Raw genomic sequence first — 19,535 nt, forward strand, 5'->3', positions numbered from 1 at the left:
TGCTGAAAATTACTTCCCTATAACAAATTTTTGGATGGAATCGAGTGCCATAGTTATATGAAGCTTTTGTTATATATACAGTGAAATTTTGATACAATGATATTCTGCTGACCAAGAAAAAATGTCGTAGAGGGTTATTGTTACATTGAGAGGCAGCAGTTTAACATTACCCCAGGGCTGGACAAATCGGGAATAAAAATTTAGGCTCCAAAAACGTTTTACCCAAAGAAAACAGTCCAAAATAATGCTACTTTTGATTTTTTTTCAAGACTTAGTGACCCTTTTTCATGTTGGCAGATATGTTGCTATAAATTCCGAACATTTTATGCTACTCTCAGCTTACAATTTAACCACTTTACGATCAGGAATGTAATACTGCATCCAAACGCCAGTGGAATGAATCGAGCTGACTCTTTCTTCAACCTTTTTTTCCTGATAGTGAAGGTTTATTGTAACCCTATGAAAAAAGTTGTTTGTGTGTTTTCCCACCACCACTGCGATATCTCAATGAGATTAATGATGGTGGTGGTTCTCCTCAGTTTTATTTCCCCCTCCTGTTCACACACACTTATAATATGTATCTTTTTCAGAGATATAATCCTTCTATTATATACTGTACATAGAAGTGAGAAAGAGAACACAAGAAAGTAAAGAAAAAACTACAAAACAAATTTGTAGGTGAAGGCAAAAAAATAAGGCACTGTACTAATACTATCTTATCCAATATATTTCTGTACTGTTCTTCTCCACCCTTATTTCTTTTTTTTATAAATAACATGATCCGCCTAGGGAATTTGTTAGTGTTAGTAAACATCCATGCCTGAACCAGGATTTGAACCCAGACCTGCACAGTGAGAAGCCAGTTCCCTAACCACTCGACTGCCAGGCGGCTGTCGAGTGGTTAAGGAATATCTTTAGGGAATAGAGGCGGGTGTCTTTCTTTCCCTTTCTTCAACGTGTAACAAGGCTTTTCTATTTATCGCCTATACATCTAATGCAGATAATTTAAATTTATCGCCAACAGCTTGTACTCAGAGGTTAATAACTACATAAAGAAAATATTAGGCACCAATACCAATTTTTAAGTCGCCCTGGCGCCTGGGATTTGTCTAGCCCTGCATTACACCTTAGTCATTTACAAACAATACTTTAAAAAAAGTGTGTAGAGGGATTTATCATTATATTGAGTATCATTGTAGTGTGTGTTAAAATGATAAGTTGAGAAAGGTGAATGATATTGGTTTCATAATGCATTCAGAGAATGTATTTATACATTTAGTATTTTTTATTTTATAGGCAGTGATGTATCTGATTTTGACACTAGACCCTCTTGTCCAGAAAGACTATGTGGTGGTATATTTTCACACCATGACATCAGCTGAAAATAACCTTTCTTTGTCTTTCTTCAAAGAAGTATACAGCATTTTAGAATACAAATATAAGAAAAATCTTCGAGCTTTTTATGTGGTACATCCAACATTCTGGAGTAGAGTGAGTCTTTCTTTGGTTTAAAAGTTTATTTACTCATCCAGTTACGCAAAATTCAGTGAAACTGCTTCATTAAACTTGTTCACTATGTGCTCTATTGGAGTATTATACAAATAACTTTTTAAATGTAAATTTATAAGTGCTTAGAAATCCAAGTCATGGTTATATTCAGTGGCGGCAGTATTTATGGTGTGCAGTAAAAGTCTGATATAATGAGTACAATGTATAAAAACAGTCTTTCTATTACAAATTATTTACAAGTGCTTATATCAAGTTATTAATATTATACAAGATTATATCAAAGTGCTAATGTTAAAGATATAAAAAATGCATTTATATAATGAATTCAAAATTAGAAAGCTTTTGCTATAACATGAACAATATTCTTAGAAATGTTTTTCTTCAATAATTATTCTTTCTCTTAATAAACTGAGGTTGGATTACAATTGCTTAGCATTGAACATGTTTCTTATAAACATTACTCTGGGCAACTTCTAATAAAGGGATGAACACAAATTTTTTTTTTAATTCCTTTTCCTAGGCTTTAACAACATACATATGGGACATGTGATGACTTTATTTGTCCTTTTTCACTTCCAGTGATTGACAGGCAATTGTCATGTTCCATTTCAGGGTTTATGCGACAGGAGTCTAACAACTAATTAAATTATTTTAAAGTAATTTTCCACATGGCTGGACAAGCCATGCTGAAATCTTCTGATAGCAGAAAAATGTTAATGAGTCCATAAAGCCATGGAATTGAGCAGCTAAATAATAATTGAGAATTTTAATTGTTTCTCTTATTGGTTCGAGCTGTCAATTTAATGATTGAAATCTAGTTCATTCGCTAATATCAGAACAAAATGATCCACAAGACTTTGATAGTCCTACCTGACAGAACAAAAAAATTAAAATTTCTTTATAACACAAAGTTAAATTTTTAAACAGATTTTGTCAAATCTGTTTAAAACTTTTTAAAAACTATGCCAACTTACCCCAGATGTAGGGCAGGTTGACACAATCTCTGGGGTAAGTTGGCACAGCATGATGGTTAATAGGATCTGAGGAATAAATGCAAGTTAGTAACAACTGAACTTTTATTTCAATACAAAACTGCAAAAAAAAGTATCTTAATCACTCAATATTTTGAAGAAAACAAATGTAAAAAAGAAAAGTTACAAAAAACAAAGAAGCACAGCTTCATGTCCACCAAGAAAGTAGGTTGATAACTCACTTGAACTGGTGGTTGTAATTTTTGCACAATTTTGCTGCACCTATACTAAATTGGTAAGCTGGTATATTACACATGCTCTATGCCAACATGCCCCTCAGCTGGGATGTCAATTTGCCTCCAACGTGACTACACAAGAGGACTGCCTCATTGTTACACAAAAGTTCCATGAAGCACTTGGATGCAAAACGGTGTTGACCATTCTACCCATCGCAATTGTTGGAACTGTCTCAAACATATTCATGGGCTTCACAGAATGAAAAAAATACTTGCCTGGCAAGAACTTGCTGGTCTTCCTCTCTGGCAACTCCCATCATACTGAAACTACAATGAATGATGCGATACGCTAAGGTGGTTTGACAGTGGCAATAACTCAGTGCTCACTATGGTAGAAAAGAGAAGCTATATGTCAACCTGCTCCCGTCTCCCTTACAACTGATTAAATTTTTTTACTCAGGATAATATTTAATGTACAATTTTTTTAAATGAAATAAAATTGAAAAAATATTCTCACAAAAATTCATATAAACATCTTAAAATCAGAATGGCAAAAAAAGTTATTGGATTAAGCTGTGACTTTATCATACTGTTAAACAAATTTTAACAAAGTCTCTGTAAATGTATTCAAATGAGGTTATTTACATTTCTATGACCACAAGGGAACAGAATATTACTAAATTGCTAAATCATTAGCTCTAGTATTTAAAATGGATGTGGAACAATTAAATTAATGATGCACATTCATAATTAGAAGGTGAAATTTTAAAAAACCTTAAAACCTTCCACATATTTATTGGGAATTTCTATGACAAACTAACATTTTATATGTACACAGGGTGCATATATAGCAAATGGGGTATGACATTTTACTGGCTAACCATTGATCCTAGAAGTATATTTGTAATTAGAAGTTTCCAAATAACATGTAGTACTCGGATATGTCATTCATGTTTCAAGGGATTGTATAAATATTGAAATGAAAAAAAAGTTTGTCTTTTTTTTTTTTTTGTGTGTGTGTGTGCCCCAAAACCCAATTACAAAGTTGTTGCCCTGTCTCTCCTGATGCCAAAAAAAAAAAAAGAAATCCATGTTTCCAAGTGCAATATTCCTTGAGATATTCAAATTCGAAAAATGGAGGGCATTTGGGAAAAAAACAGTGTTAAATGCGGGAAAAATGGTTTTTCTGCATTTAGAGCTGCTTTTCCCAACGTCCCTCTGTTTTTCGAATTTGAATATCTCAGTATCATATACTCATATTCACAAATGAAGTATTTACTTACAGCAGCGAAACAAACAGTACCTATAAGCGCTTCTATATAACACCTTTCTTCTCTTAGCTCTATTACTGGTGTGAGCAGATTTTCCTTTCCGTTACATTTACGGCATTACAATTCGCCACAATCGACACTTTTAACATAAAAAATAGAGCTAATTATCAATTTTGTCTGTTATTTTTGTTTTTAGCATCATCAAATCTGAATGGGCTACTTTTGTTCAATATACAATTCTGTTGTTGAACAGTGTTACAGGAAAAAAAATTATAGTATTTTTTGCCTTCATACTTAATAGCATAATCAGTTTTGAGCTTTACATTTTAGGTTGAGAGAGGCAACTAGAAATAGTCTTCTGTAAATCTTTGAAGGAAAAAAAAATCACTGCTCATATTAACAGAGTTTGACTATGTACTTGCATTCTGTAATACAGTAGAACTTGGATAATTCAAACTTTTAGGAACTCCCCTTGAGTTTTCTATCTGAATTTAATGTTGAAATTTCTTATTTAATTCACAATTTTTTTTAATTTTTTGCATAATTCAAAATTGGGAGGGGGAATCATGATTTTTTTATCAGCAACTTTAGTGTGAAAAAAATTTTATAAGAAGTCAGACTTTCTCGATCAAGTTATTGAATAACAAATTTTCAAAAACAAATAAAGTTTGAAAATTCTGTTTTTTCTACTCTTTCTCTGATATTTAATGTTCGTTGTTCAGCCAGAGTGCATCAAGAATGTACACCACTTGATACCAGTTATGATGTTCAACCTATGGATCAAGGTGACCATTCAGAATCTGAAGCTTTTTAAAGTACAAATTGTAATGCGTTAATGAAAGTATATTTTCTTAATAGTATAAGAAAGAGATGAGCAAAATTTAGGAAACAGCTTTGTAAATCAGAATTTGAACATGGTCAAGAAATTCTGCAGTGGTGCTGATTCCAGAATATTGGAATAATGTAGCAGCTAAGATCAATTACATTGTAGTTATAAATTATTGAAATTTGGGAAACAGTTTCGTAACTGATAAAATGATGATAAATGGTAATTATTATCATATGTGAATGTTGATGATTATGTTGCAATTTGTAGACATTTTACTAATCCACAATAGATTAATCGGATAATTTAAATTTTGGATAATTCAAACTTTTTCCCAGTTACTTTGGAGTTTGAATTAACCAAGTTCAACTGTATTTTTATGTTCCATTTGTATTGTATATGTGACTGGTTTATCATCACCCTTATTTTCATGTTATCCATCACATTATTGATGTAGTCCAAAGTATTGTTTTATAGTTTTGAAATGTACTCTTGAAATATTTACTCAAAATATATTGGACTTTCTAATGTAAGATACTGATGATTATGTCAGACATTATTCTGATCTCCTTTTTTTTTGTCTCTTCAACTTTCTACAGCTAATGTGTTGGTGGTTTACAACATTTACTGCTTCATCAATAAGGAAAAAAGTTCAACTTTTAGGTGGAATAGAGTATCTGTATTATCTAATACCACCTGATCAGCTTGATGTTCCATCATTTATAACAGAGTATGATTATAAGGTTAGTATGTGAAAATATTTTCATGTGATGAAGCCAATTTAATTTTTTTTTTCATAGCCATTGATAGGACTCAGATTTTTATGTCCCTAAAGATAAAATGTCATTGCTGATCGGTAAATTCAGGTTTTTTTTAACTTATCAGCAATGACGTTTCATCTTTAGGGCATAACAATCTGAGCCCTAGCCATTAGGCTGGTCGTCCACTAAAAGTGACTACACTAGTGTGTACCAACATAATAGTGTACCACTTATTAAATTAAAGCATTATAAAAAGTTTTTTTAAATATTTGTTTAAAAAATGAATTGTTTAATAAAAGATCAATTTCAATTGTTTAAAATTATTCTCAGTGTTATTTTTAATTATAACTATAAGTACCAATTTTATTTATATAGTATAACTGTAATGAATTTTAAGAAAGGCTGATATATTTGGCCACTAAATATTTGGTAGATTAAAAATTAGTATACTGAATTGATATAATATTAAATGTTAGATATTTCAATCATTGAAAATTATCCTTGATTTTATTTCGTTACGATTCACATATGCAAGGTGTAGCAGAGTTTGAAGCACAAAATGGTCAACATACCTAATTATTAACTTTAATTAGTTATAAAGTGAAACAAAAACATTGTATAACGATCATGCACGTACACAACTTGCTCTCTGCAAGTACAAACATCGACTGGTGGCAAAACTAACTGATTTGGTGGTATAACATACACGGTCGCCAAGTTACAGCCAAAGGTTGGCAAGATATCATAATTCAACATATTTCCAATAAAAAAACTTTTTAAAAAATTATACTAGTATTTTTTAATAATATGGAAATGTGTGTGGGACAAAATTAAAAAGATCACAGTTACTTTTACACTTGTGTGCAAAATTAAGAGAATTAGCACATTATCTTGAATTTCTGAAAAACTAGTGGACAGATTTTAAAGAAATTTGGTATGAATACACAGTTATATAACAGAGAAAGAGATGTACCATACAAAAGTCATAGTACGCACGCATGATTGTCAGTAAAGCTCATCATTGCAGGAATGTACAAAGTCCACGTAGCGAGATTGAACCAAGAATGAGTCTAATATGGGATACGGTCAGGGCTGCAACTAGGGGGTGCAGGCGGGTCTGGTGCAAATTTTACTCTTTAACCTCTCCTTCAACATTATGGGGGGGGGGCGTTAATATGCGTGCTGGCCCTGGGTAATGGTCCCCTCTCATAGTCGGACAGGATGCACAGTACAACAGCATACTGGACACGAGGCAGTTGAGTCCCTGTGGCAAGGTCCTACTCCTGCAGCAATGCAGTTTTCAGGGTTCTCGGAGGGTGATTGGGCGAGATGTAATTGCCCTCTCAAGAGCGTTCCAGACATGTTCTACAGGGTTTAGGTCAGGGGATCTGGCTGGCCAATCCATATGCCGAATATCCTCACTTTCCAGATAATCGTTGACCAGGTGAGCCCGATGTGGATGAACGTTGTCGTCCATGAACAGGAACCGAGGGCCAATTGCGCCCCTGAAAAGTCAAACATAGTGCTCTAAGCCTCCTCTCTATACCTCCTAGCAGTCACTGACTCTCTGCCAAACACATGGAGGGGAGTTCGACCATCCAACATGATACCTGCCCAGACAATGACACCACCATTGTGATCCATTTCTCTGATATGGGGGGGAATGGTACCAGGTTCTCTCCAGATGAGTGTACGTTGAGAATCAGTGTCCAGGTTGAATCTTGACTCGTCTGTGAAGAGTACGGTGCTCCACTGAAGTCTGGTCCAAGGCTAATGTTGTCTGCACCATGCTAAATGCACTCTCTTGTGTGCTGCAGTTAGCAGAATGCCAACAGCAGGTCTTCTGGCATAAAGTCCTCTCTCATGAAGCCTTCACGGTTTACTGTTGCCCGAAACTCTAGTTCCAGTGGCAGCATGCAGCTCACGTGAGAGCGGTGATGCTGTAGCAATCCTGTTGCACCGCTTTGAAAGTGCCAAATAACGATCCTCATGGCTCTTCAGTGACCTTGTCCAGATCTTCTCTATGGATCCAGTGTCCTGAAACTGTTTCCAGAAATTGCAGACGATGCTGGGCATAACATCAAGCTCTGTAGCCATCTGCACTTGTGATTACCTTGCCTCCAATCTACTGACGATTCTCCATCTCATTCCGTCATCCGTACGTTTGTGGCTACTCATTTTACGTGACAGCTTTTAAAATTGACCTAACTCTTGCGAGAAACACAGCTAATGTCGCCACGGAGTATGAGCACACAAATTTTGAAAAATGCCTCGTGCCTTTATCATACCCTCTGTGGTCACAGCTCGGCCCACACGCATGTGTACGCTTACATATTCGACACTGAATATTTGCATGCTTCTTTGATGGCATTATTAGTAAATTTAGTACTTTTTGTGAAAATAGACACAATGTGGAAATTCTCTTAATTTTGCACATGGGTGTATATTGAAAATTTTGTTTTGATAGACTTTCAGGAAAAAAAATTATTAAATTACCATAATTATATTTAAGTAATAGAATCTGTAATTTTATTTTCATTTTGAACAGATCAATGGAGTGAGATACTGTCAACCAGCATTGGCTTCCTGAACAATAAAAGATTGGATAACTGTTTGTGTGAGGCTAAGCCTAATCAATACACATTTTATTTAGATGATGAACTGGTGTAAATATTTGTTTTTTGAGCAAATTGCTATTTAGGTCATCTAAATTAATGGCTTGAACATTCGTTTTTACTGCAATCAATTCAAAAAATACACTGATATAAATATGTTCTATGCAGGGTAATGAATTTGCTAATCATAAATTACATCAACTGAATTCAGTATTTAATAAGATGGGTAACTGAGCAATTCAACATGCAAACAGAATACTTTTCTAGATGTATTTGCTCCAGCTTTCATTTTCCATTTGACTTGTCAGTCTTTGAGATATAAAATTTGAAATAACATTTTTCATACAATATTTTTTATTTAAAATATAAAGTTATCCAAACTTCTCTCAATAGTAATATTGAATACCTTTTCCTTAAATCTGATTTAAAACTTCAAAAGCTAATTTTTTTTCTGCTTGAAGGTGATGGAAATGCGTGTATCCTAACAGACTTGCAAACACATCTTTGAGGAACATTTTTTTCTTTCTTGTAAATTTCATAACTTGGTGTGTATAAAAAAAAAATTATATTGTATAATAGCTTAAAGTGTGTTATCTTGCAAAGCTTGTGAATGTGCCTTGATTGAAAACATATTTTGATACATTTTTTTAATAATTTCTTATTGAAAATAATAAATTTTACAAATTTAATAGTTTTTATGTATAGGCCTATATGCAAATTTCTATGTGTCATGCTTTATTTTAGATGTCAGTTATGAAGTAAATATTTTTAAAAATTGATTAATATCTCTTTCATTCTTTGGAGGGAAAGCATTCATTTGAATTAGTGCTGGTTGAAGGAAGGGGGGGGGGGAAACTGCCATATTGTTTTATCCCTGTGTTGATGTGTGAAATTTTTCTTTGATACCACAATAGTGTGAATATAGTTCATTTTTTTGCAATAGATACAGTTGAACTTGGTTAATTCGAAATCCAAAGTCACTGCATAAAGGTCATTATCCAATTCATCAATCTAAAATCCTTAAAATGACTACAAATTACAACTTATCAACATTCACATGCGATCCATATGAGGTTGGCTCCTATATTATTTCACTGTTATGGAATTGGCATCACTAAAGAATTAATTATGTATGCTTAAAACCTGATTTACTAAAACAGTTTGTGATCATCTTGTATGGGACTGGGTTTTCAATCTTTGTTAATCATTCGAGAGGCTAATCATCAAGATCTATTTTAAATTTGAGAGACCATACATCCCGTATTTGATAGGTCAAACCCATTTTTTTCATATTATCCATCTCTTGGGGGGCAATGGATAGTCTGCACTCGCAGGTGGCACACAATCTCAATGCACTCTGGCTGAAAAGTATTGAAATGGGTCAGTCACCATTTACAATTTTCAAATTATCATTGTTTTTTAAGTAATTATCTTTTTGGAAATAGTACATTAATCATTAAGCCCTCTTGTTGAATTCATGCAGCCCAGAAAACTTTTATTTACAAATTTAGATCATTTAATTTTCCAGTATCTGATCAACATCTAATTTTGTTTCAAGTTAATCATTAAACAATAAATACAACGGAAAGAAACAATAAAATTCTGACAAACATTTCACCATGGCATGTCGTAAAATTTGTGTTTCCAAAGGAATGCGTGCATGTACTTAATTGAAAATCAATTATATAACCTTGGTTCTCTGTCAGAACTACCCTTACATTTCTTTGCATGTTGCTGAGTAGACAGGACTTTTCATGTCTCTTCAAGTCAGATGCTAAAATATAAAAAAAGGCACCTATTGCATACGAAAAGTACATAAGGATTTTTAAACTTTACAGGTTCATTGATGAACAAATTGAAGTATTATCTGACCCCCAAAGCAGAATATGCCAAAATCTGCAACATATGGCGCAGAACAAACACTGCCACTGCAGAACAGTTTAGGAAGAATTTGAAAGAAAATGTAGAAAACACTATTATGGGAATTTTTACTACTACTAAACCAGACATGCACCTCGTCTATATTCCTCTACAGAACTTGTAACGAATTGGTACATGTTGAAATGTGTGTGTACGTATAGCAAACCTTCTGTGAAGTTTGTTTCTATGTAATGCTTGTTATGTGTAGTGCTGCCATCTGCAATTAATTTTTTTAACTGAGTTTTTTCTCAACTCACATTGAGTGAAGTGTAATGAATGAATAATTGTACCATTATAGGGCTGTTGCTGTCTGCGGCGAGACTTTTTAATTGGGAGATCGGCTTGCATTCGAGCCTCGAAGTTGGGAACCACAGAAAACCAATTTCAGCCGACCACCACTGCTGTGACGATGGGGTTTGGGAATTTTTACTTCAGAACATTTCCAGTCAGCCAAGGGTTCATTGCAGAACAATGCAAAATATTCTGCTTTTGGGGATCTGACATTGCTCATAAGATTTTTTCTGAACTGCCCATGTTTGCTCAGAGAGACTAAAGTTTTCCCCCTTCCTTCAGTACTGAATTGTTCAAAAAAATTAAATGGGTAATTCCTACCTTAAATTAGATAGAAAACTCTCTAAAGGAGAGTTTGTTAGCTCTCAAATTAACTGTGAATTAGTCAAGTTACACTGTATATTATGAAAAATATACAGTTGTACCACAATTTGATGATTGTTATGGAGCCAGCAAAAATTGTTGAATTACAGAAAATTGTTGAATTGAGAATGTTGAAAAAAATTAAAACATTTTTACTAAAAATGCCTTTTTTAGCATTATTTTATTTTTGAGACGAGTAGCTATTATTTGTTGACATGGATTTGTAAAGGTAAATGTTTTTCCTCATGCACTTAAGCCTATTTGCTTTTCAGATGAGTCTTGGAGGGGGTACTTTCTGATAACAATTGATATTGAGAATTGAAGATTTTGAAAATAGCAATTCTGAAATTCTCAATGCTAAAAATATATACTTGAATTTAAATATAATTCTACACAATATGATCTCCAAAATTCGTAGATAAACAAAATGCCACCTAGCAGTCAAGTTGTTAGGGAGCTAGCGTCTGAACTGGGATTTGTACTCGGATGTGCACAGTAAATTTGGATGTTTACTAATACTTACAAATTCTTCGGACAGATCATGGCGATCTCTTGCGAATATGTGAGGATCACTTGATTTTTTTTAAAGACTGGGGGAAAAAACAAGTTTGAAAATAGGCGAAACAAAAGGCTTTCGTGTCATTTTGCCTGAATTTCTGGGCTCTAGTTATTGTGATAAACTGGTCAATTTACTACTATAGAATAGTTAAAATTATATTGATCGGTATATAGTCATAGTTTTTTTTACAAAGTCTCTCATTTTATTTTTTCACTCAATATGCTTAATCATTTGCTCAATGTCAATTTTGCAGTTTTTCCCTTACAGCTCTGTACTATGTACTGTTTTTTTTAAGTTGTAGTTTCAATTTTTAAAGTCTTAAAGGTTATGTTTTATGCAGCAAAGTAGGTCTATTGTGAAAGTAATGATTGCATAAGCAGATAAGGATTTAATAAGTAGAGATAGAACATATTAATCCCTTCACATACAGGCTTTTGGCAATAAATTTGGATGATCTGTATTTGAAGTATCAGCAGTAAATCTAAAAAAAAAATTGGTTTCCTTGTTCATATGTTAGAACGAGGGAAAAAAGAGTGCAGTAGATTTCTTTTGTGTGCTCTCACGCTCCCCATGCATTCTCTTTCTCTCTCTCATATATATAGTTATAGTAGAATGATGCATTGTATGTGGGGGGGGGGGGGTTGGAAATTGGTAAACAGGAGAGAAAGAAAAGATAGTTTTTTGAATGACCAAAGTGCTGATGTGACAGAAAACAAAGGGGATGCTGAGGTGAACAAGGAGGGAAAAAACAACTTCCATTCATAGGGTTACAATGGACCTTTGTGATGATGAGGGAAGAGGTTTAAAAAAAAAATGGAGAGTTTTTTGAAATGAATTTCCTCTCCATTTGGGTTGGGTCATTAATAAGTGGTTAAACCTAAGTTTATTTTTCAAATGACGAATTTGAAAGCTTTGTCCATTATATCTGTGAATGGAACTGTTTTATAACAAAAGTAAATTATCACAAATGTATATATTTTATTGGTTAAAAACAGTTTTACATAGACCATTTAAAAACATGGCATAAATACTGATCTGTAGAATTTCAGACACATACATTAAACATTCATTATACTTGGCTTTAGGCGAATATTTCTAAATCGCTGGGTCTGCTCAAATATTTTAAAGCGGCATAAGGGTATAATAGATATGTTTCCTTTTTTTGACACCTTTAGAAAATGATCTTTATCACTGATGTGAGAAATTTGTTAAAAGGTACATAGAGAAGTAAAATAAGTCCATAATACTGTTGATATTCCCAGTTCATTATACAAATACAAGTATTCCAAACTTAAAAGCTAATTTGTCACAACTGTTAGGATGTCATTGGCAAAGTCAGTCATCTTAGTTGCTTATCACCATTCTTTACTTGATGTTGCCACTAGAAGCCCGAAGTCTGGACCTGGGCTGCACGGTTTCAGTTGGTTTGCTAGTCTGTGTGCCTTTCCCGCGTCTCCAGCGCCATCTTATGATCTGTGTTATATAATCAGGCCAGTTGTCGGGTAAGAGGACTAGCAAAAATCCAATCGATATTACAAGAACACCAGCTAATTTCATGCCTTGAAACACAACGTTGTACAAGTATACGTCTAGAACTGAAATAAAAATTATTTCAATGCGATATAATGTGTCAGCACAATGTTTTATTTTAAGGCATTTATTTAACTGAATTATTGGTCAAATTTAGGATTAATACATATTTCATAGAGATAAAATACTGGAAATTGTGATTCTGAGATTGCAGGGGGAAAAACATTAGCAAAATTGCCAATTATTGCTACAATTCTGGATATTATGCTGAGGTGAACTCGGAGAGAAAAGTCATCTGGTGTCCTCCAAGACAAAAGAAGACTTTTTTTCAGAGTTCACCTCAGCATAATATCCAGAAAATGTTTCCTTGATATCTTGGGCTGAGAAAAAAGCTGTGTATATCTTTCTATTGCTAAAATTGTTTAATAATTGCAAATGGTGGGAAATAAAGGGCTATTGTAAATCTGTAGTGAATTGAATGTATTTCATGAAAAGAGCATGGAACATGTATGTGGTGAATATATCCAGAACCTAATTATACAAATACAACGCCACAACAGGCAAAATGTCCAACGAGGTGGCTGATAAAAAGATGCCCATAAAAATATGGATGTCAGATATTTCAAAAAAAAAAAAACAGCAACCCAATTAAAAATGCAATTGACACAAATTATAAACAATATATACACATGATAAAATATTATACAATGCCCATAAAGAATACCTATGGTTGTCTTATTCTAAGAATGGATAGCTTCTCGATTTACCCCAACATGTTTATCGTATTTCTTTTTAAACGTGTCAATTGTGTTACAATTTACTACCTCCGGGGGTAAGCTATTCCATTTATTAACAACCCTATTAGAGAAAAATTCCCTGCGACACCATAACCTTGCATTGTCCCTCACCAATCGATACTGGTGTCCCCTTGTAAAAGCAGTCGATTGGCGGTGTACTAAAAGTTCATGGTCCATCCTATCCATCCCATTGAAAATTTTGAACACTTCGATCATATCTCCTCGATACCTACGTTCATCCAATGTAAACATATTCAAAAAATGAAGTCTCTCTTCATAACTCAAGCCCTGTGTGCCAACAAGGACACGTGTAGCTCTTCTCTGCACCCCTTCAACCAATTCTATTTCCCTCTGTAGGTATGGTCTCCAAAACCTTACAGCATACTCCAGTCCAGGACGAACTAATCCTCGGAAAAGCGGAAGAATGACTTTAGGAGAACGCGAAGACACCTTTTTGAAAATGAGACCAAGCATTCTATTTGCTTTTTTCACCACCGCTGAACAATGTTCAGAAAACCTAAGTAGCTCGTCAATGAGAATTACCAAATCGGTGACCCTAGTTGCATCCGGGATAGTGACACCATTCAACTCGTAAGAGACAGAACCGTGGGTTGTTCGAACCAAAATGAGCTACCATGCACTTATCAACGCTAAACGTCATGCTTCATTCATTTACCCATGCTGCAATCCTGTTTAAGTTGGTCTGGAGCAACTCCCTATCGCTTTCATTCCCGATTACCCCCATTAGCTTCACATCATCTGTGAATTTGCTAGTAATCCCATCGATACCCTGATCGAGTTTATCGATAAAAAGTGAAAAAAGTATGGGGCCAAGGACACTTCCTTGAGGAACTCCACTTGTGACGTCTGTCCAACCAGAGAATTCCCCGTTCACCATAACTCGTTGCGACCTATCTCTTAACCACGATTCTATCCAATTCAGCAAGTTGCCCCCAATTCCAATCTCGTGTAAACGCTTCAAGAGTTTGCCATGTTGGACCCGGTCGAATGCCTTCTGGAAATCAAGGTAAACAACGTCGACTTTTTTGCTCTTACCCAAAGCCTTAGTCACGTGATCATAGAAGCAAAGGAGGTTAGTTACACATGACTTCCCCTTCCTGAACCCATGCTGATTATCCGACAATACATTATTCTCGTCTATCCACTTCACAAACTCCCTTTTGATGATAATTTCCAAAATTTTCGAGAGGGAGCTCGTCAAACTCACTGGACGATAATTTGACACCGCTTCTCTACTACCCTTAAATATCGGAACAACGTTAGCAAGTTTCCAATCTCTTGGGACGATACCCTCAGCAACACTACTCCTGTATATCTGTGCGACTGAATTCATTAGCACATTCCCTGGGAAAGATAATTTATAACATAATTTATAAGTAATGAAAATTATCTCCATGTATGATTTTAGTGAAGATTACAAATTTAAGTTAGCTTCGCTAGAGAAACAGGATACTTTTTTCATAAAAGTAGTTGGAAAGGCCATGCATGTGAATGTCTTGTGAACTATGTGTCATATGGTCACTCTAGCGCTGCTTTAAATACCTTTATAGGTGTCTTTGGTCACCTTAAAATCAAAATAAAGTTAAACAATTTTTTGGAGACTGTATTTTCCATTGCCTGTCTTACTACAGTATTTCCATGTGCAGTGAAACCTTGCTATGACTACAAATTCCTCTACAATATACAATCGAAATCTGGAAAAATAATTACAAAAATATCTGCGGTCAAAATCTAAATATTATATATGCGGATATATAAACACAATCTGGAGAAATAATTACGCAAATATACAGGGTGCTAACTATCGAACGCCCAATAATTACTCTCGTGATTCCTTTTGAAAAACTAATATAAAAAAGTGTTTTTTCCGTTTTTGGATCGGACGATTATTTAGTGAGATAAGCTTTTGAAATTTTGTGACGTGTCATTTTTTTAATGGTCAATTATGTGCCAAACTCCAAACAAAAGTACATTTCTCCACCAGCATCGGGTTGGATGAACATATTTAACTGAAATGTTCAATCCCATTAGAAGTCAAAGTTCTGCCTTCTTCCTTCACGATTGGCGTTTTTTCTCTCCATGTAGTGTAATATTATTATTAACTTATGTATTAGCTTCATCCCCTATGTTGGCAAATTTATCACCAGGTGTGTATTTATCACTAGGTGTGTAAAGTGTTAGCTAAATGAGATCTGTTTGAAATTTTTTTAACCAAATCAACTTTTTTGCTAAGTGTGGTAATTTGTTTACCTTCAATATCAGGTCAAATTTTTTGAGGGAGGAGGAAGGTGCATACAGTGCGTAGGTGTGTACTGCGCGATCGTTATTTTATGTTGATCAATAAAACAGCAATTTTTTTTTTGGTTTTTTTTGAACTTTCATTGAAACTGTTAGGCGTAAAAGGCTTCAATGAAGAATGTAAAAATTATCGCTTGACTGGTGGAAACGGTAAAATAACGATTCAAACTTTTAATCAAACTTATGTTAATTAAAAGTCATAATTGACCTATTCAAAATAATTTTTGGTTTCGGATTTTTTCTATTAATTACACTTCTCAATACTACTTCACCAAACACCAACTCTGGCCATATCGCAATTTACTGCCATTAGTGAGATGGGTTGGAAGTGAAGGCGCTGTCTATCGGTGGTCGCCTCGAGTTCGTTAGGAAAAATATCTTATCGATATCCTTCCTCCCTTGGGTTCGAACTCGGGACCTTGACGACAATCTTCACAATGGTAGACGAGCATCTTGCCACTAGGGCACACTTCTCAATACTGATTTTGTTCTAAAAAAAATTTCAGTTCTTTTGGGCACTGGAGGATTCCGAATTTGACGTTGGTTTTATCAGATCTGCTCTAGTTTTTGGGATGAAGTGAAAGTTGAATTTCAATGGTAATGCCATAAGCCAGGTGCGGATCTATGGGAAGCCCCCCCCCCCCCCAAACAAAACGCGATAATTCATGAAATTTTCGGAACTTCTATATAATAATATTCAATCAATCCGTTAAAAATTACCTGTATAAATGTTTTTGATTAAATAACAAATTCAAGAAAACTATTAAAAAATAGGAAAAGTTTGGACTATGGGGAAAAGATAATTGCAATTAAAAAAGCGCTACTTTTTCACCAGGTGGTCAAAAATTGAACTATTTTTTTTATTGAATCTTTCTTTTCCCCATAGTCCATATATCATATATATATATATATGTTATTGATTTGAAAGAGTTTGTCATCAACAGCACAAATTTGGTGGTGCGCTGCCCCTCGATATAATGATAATCCTTCTAAAACTTCCTGTTTTTTGGTAATTGATTCGTTTTAAAACTAAAATTCGTATCATACTATTGTTTTATGTATATTACAGTATAATGAAGAGAAAAAACAATGCATATGCAACTACTTTTTCGAAGTAAAAGATCTGAACTTGTGTTTTTTAATATCTCATCTTATCCTGAATTATAGTGATCAAATTTTAGTGCATGCGCAAGCAAAAAAAAGTAAAAAAATCTGTCATTATTTATTAGTCATGGACCATTAATATCTAAATCTCATGGAAGTCAATGAGCTGAGAGAAATTCCAAAAATGACCGTCTCGCGATGATTATACACGTACATATTGATGTGTAATATAGGTGAATAGAAAAACACAGTCATATCCTACACGGTCAAATCGCTGTTTTGCGTGCAGATACTGGACATGAAATCAGTCGTGAACGGAGATGACACATTTGAAAAAAAAAAACACACCATTCAACTTGCGCTGTCGTGAAAACCCAAGTCTTTCGAAGAAATGATCAGAACGATATACGAAAAGAAAAGTACATGTATCCAGAGAGCCATGATTTAATGTAATATTCTTTCAGTTTATCTTTCGTTTCTCATCCAACCATTTCGCTCTTTATACAGTAAAATTTCGATAAGTCGAATGTGCAATGGCTGACAAAATTTGTTCGAATTATCGTTAGTTCGACTTATTGGAAATTCTGATTTCAAAATGTGGAAAAGATTTATTAAAATAACAGCGCTATTTACAAATATCGTATTAGTAAAACATGTAAATTATTGGATGTGAAGAAATTTGAAGAGAGAGACGAGTTTTTCTAATTTAATCATACATATTTTTAATTATTAAATGAGAATATTTAATACTGTATTATGCAACGCGCGCTCGCTGACGCATATGATACTCTTATAATGGCACGAATTGTAAATAAAGTGTGTACGAGATTATTTTCTGGTAAAAATGCAGTCATTTTTTACTGTGATTTTTTTCTCCTTTCGTGAGAAAGTCATTCACTTTTTGCAAGGAGACAAATTAATCTGCTAAATTCTATTGAAATTCCACAAAACTTCGGGTTAAGGGAAAGTTTTATCATTAAAATACGAAAAAGTTCGGAGGCTGAGTGAAAACTTCGACTTGAACAGATATTTGAGTTATCGGAGTTTGACAACGCGAATTCACTATTCACAATGAAAGGAATATATGAATACACATCAACTGTAGACAAAAAAAAAAAAAAAAAAATGAAGGGTCCAGGGAGAAAACGACTTTACAGCAAAAATTAGATTTTGAGGAAAACGAGTTTGAAGGTTTGGAGTATAAGTTTTCCCTATTAAACCGAAACTTTATGGCTAATTTTTCACGGCTTTATAGTTGTTCTACCACAACAATGAATGCACGTGAGGATAGTATTCCTTGAAAGCTACAAGACGATACTGCTATCTCATTTTCGCAAAAAAAAAAAATTGCTGTAAAGTCGTTTTTTTCTTAAACCCTTCAAATGTCATCTTGTATCATGAACTCCCTCCTCCCCCCTTTTTTTTAAACCGTGGCTAAGGCCCAAGGAACTCAACTAACAGTCAGACAAACTATTGAGGTTAATGTATGCTACATGCAACCACTAGTGAATGAAATGAAGTAACCTAATTCCGAATATAAAATTGCATTGCATTTTTGACAAAAAAAAAGTAAAAAAACTGCAGTCTTGATTTAGTTGTTTCTAAAAGTAGTCATTTTATTCGAGTGAAGATCCGAAACATCAAAATATCAGAACTGTAATTTAATATTTTTAAGAATACTTACATTTTGTTTAATTTCTGCTTATTATTGAAAACCATTGTCGATACAATATCAGCATTTGTAAATAACTACGAGACTAAGGTGAAAAATATTTGGTTAGTCCGTGGGCAGGGGCGTATGCAGGATCGACCTTTGGAGGGGGTCAAGGAATTTTTTCCAGAGAAATTTTCAGTTACCACCCTTCAAAAAGCATTTAAATTAAGAGAAATTTATTAAAGTAGCATATAAAAGGTATTTTCCTTCAATATTTTAAGTTTTTTACGAAAATATTCGAATTGGGGAGAGGATACGAGCTCCTTATGCCTCTATCGATGACTGAATGTTAATCATTGATATAGTTATGACCATCTATTCTGGATATCTATTGATAGATGGCCAACAACAAGTTTTGTGAAATTTTTGACTCTATTATAAGAAATTTTTCACATAAGTCCATATGGATATAAAATATTAATGTCTACTGAGTTTGCTAAAATTTTTGTGAGCGTCATTAATATAAGCTTGAAGTATTCGATTTAAAAAACTATAGCCATCTAACCCTGATTTATCCTATACGGTTTACTTAACAAGTTGTCTAAATAGTCATATCTAAATGATTTTTTTCGGGATTATAATAGTATTAAATCGAGAACTTACCTGCTGAAACAGGAACAGCGGAAACAGTTCCAATGCTTAGAAAAACATGATAGCTGCGAATAATATCGAAATTCCCGAGTACATTGGCCACTGGAAAAGCAAGTATTTTTATGATTGGGTTATGAGAATATATCTCTATTGTATAA

The 19,535-nt window shown here is 33.9% G+C and overlaps 2 protein-coding genes across 2 annotated transcripts in view; one reads left to right on the plus strand and one right to left on the minus strand.

Annotated features, from left to right (window-relative positions):
- The window catches only part of LOC149080013 (protein GDAP2 homolog), a 35,482-nt gene extending 24,555 nt beyond the window's left edge, over positions 1-10,927 (plus strand). Inside the window, exons 9-11 of the mRNA XM_089238942.1 lie at positions 1,297-1,491; positions 5,413-5,556; positions 8,123-10,927. Of these exons, the coding sequence (XP_089095068.1) occupies positions 1,297-1,491; positions 5,413-5,556; positions 8,123-8,164 (381 nt within the window). The 3' untranslated portion in view covers positions 8,165-10,927. The remainder of the gene's footprint in view (positions 1-1,296; positions 1,492-5,412; positions 5,557-8,122) is intronic.
- A 1,353-nt stretch (positions 10,928-12,280) lies between these two features.
- LOC149080014 (solute carrier family 35 member F3-like) overlaps positions 12,281-19,535 on the minus strand; it is a 31,133-nt gene continuing 23,878 nt past the window's right edge. The window contains exons 7-8 of the mRNA XM_089238943.1: positions 19,390-19,479; positions 12,281-12,917 (exon numbers count right to left, since the gene is read on the minus strand). Coding sequence (XP_089095069.1) covers positions 12,688-12,917; positions 19,390-19,479 — 320 coding nt within the window. The 3' untranslated portion in view covers positions 12,281-12,687. The remainder of the gene's footprint in view (positions 12,918-19,389; positions 19,480-19,535) is intronic.

This window comes from Pholcus phalangioides, unplaced genomic scaffold (assembly GCF_987345545.1).
Source record: "Pholcus phalangioides strain wild (caught in Gottingen) unplaced genomic scaffold, Ppha-v1.0 ptg000011l_1, whole genome shotgun sequence".
NCBI classification, from domain to species: domain Eukaryota; kingdom Metazoa; phylum Arthropoda; class Arachnida; order Araneae; family Pholcidae; genus Pholcus; species Pholcus phalangioides.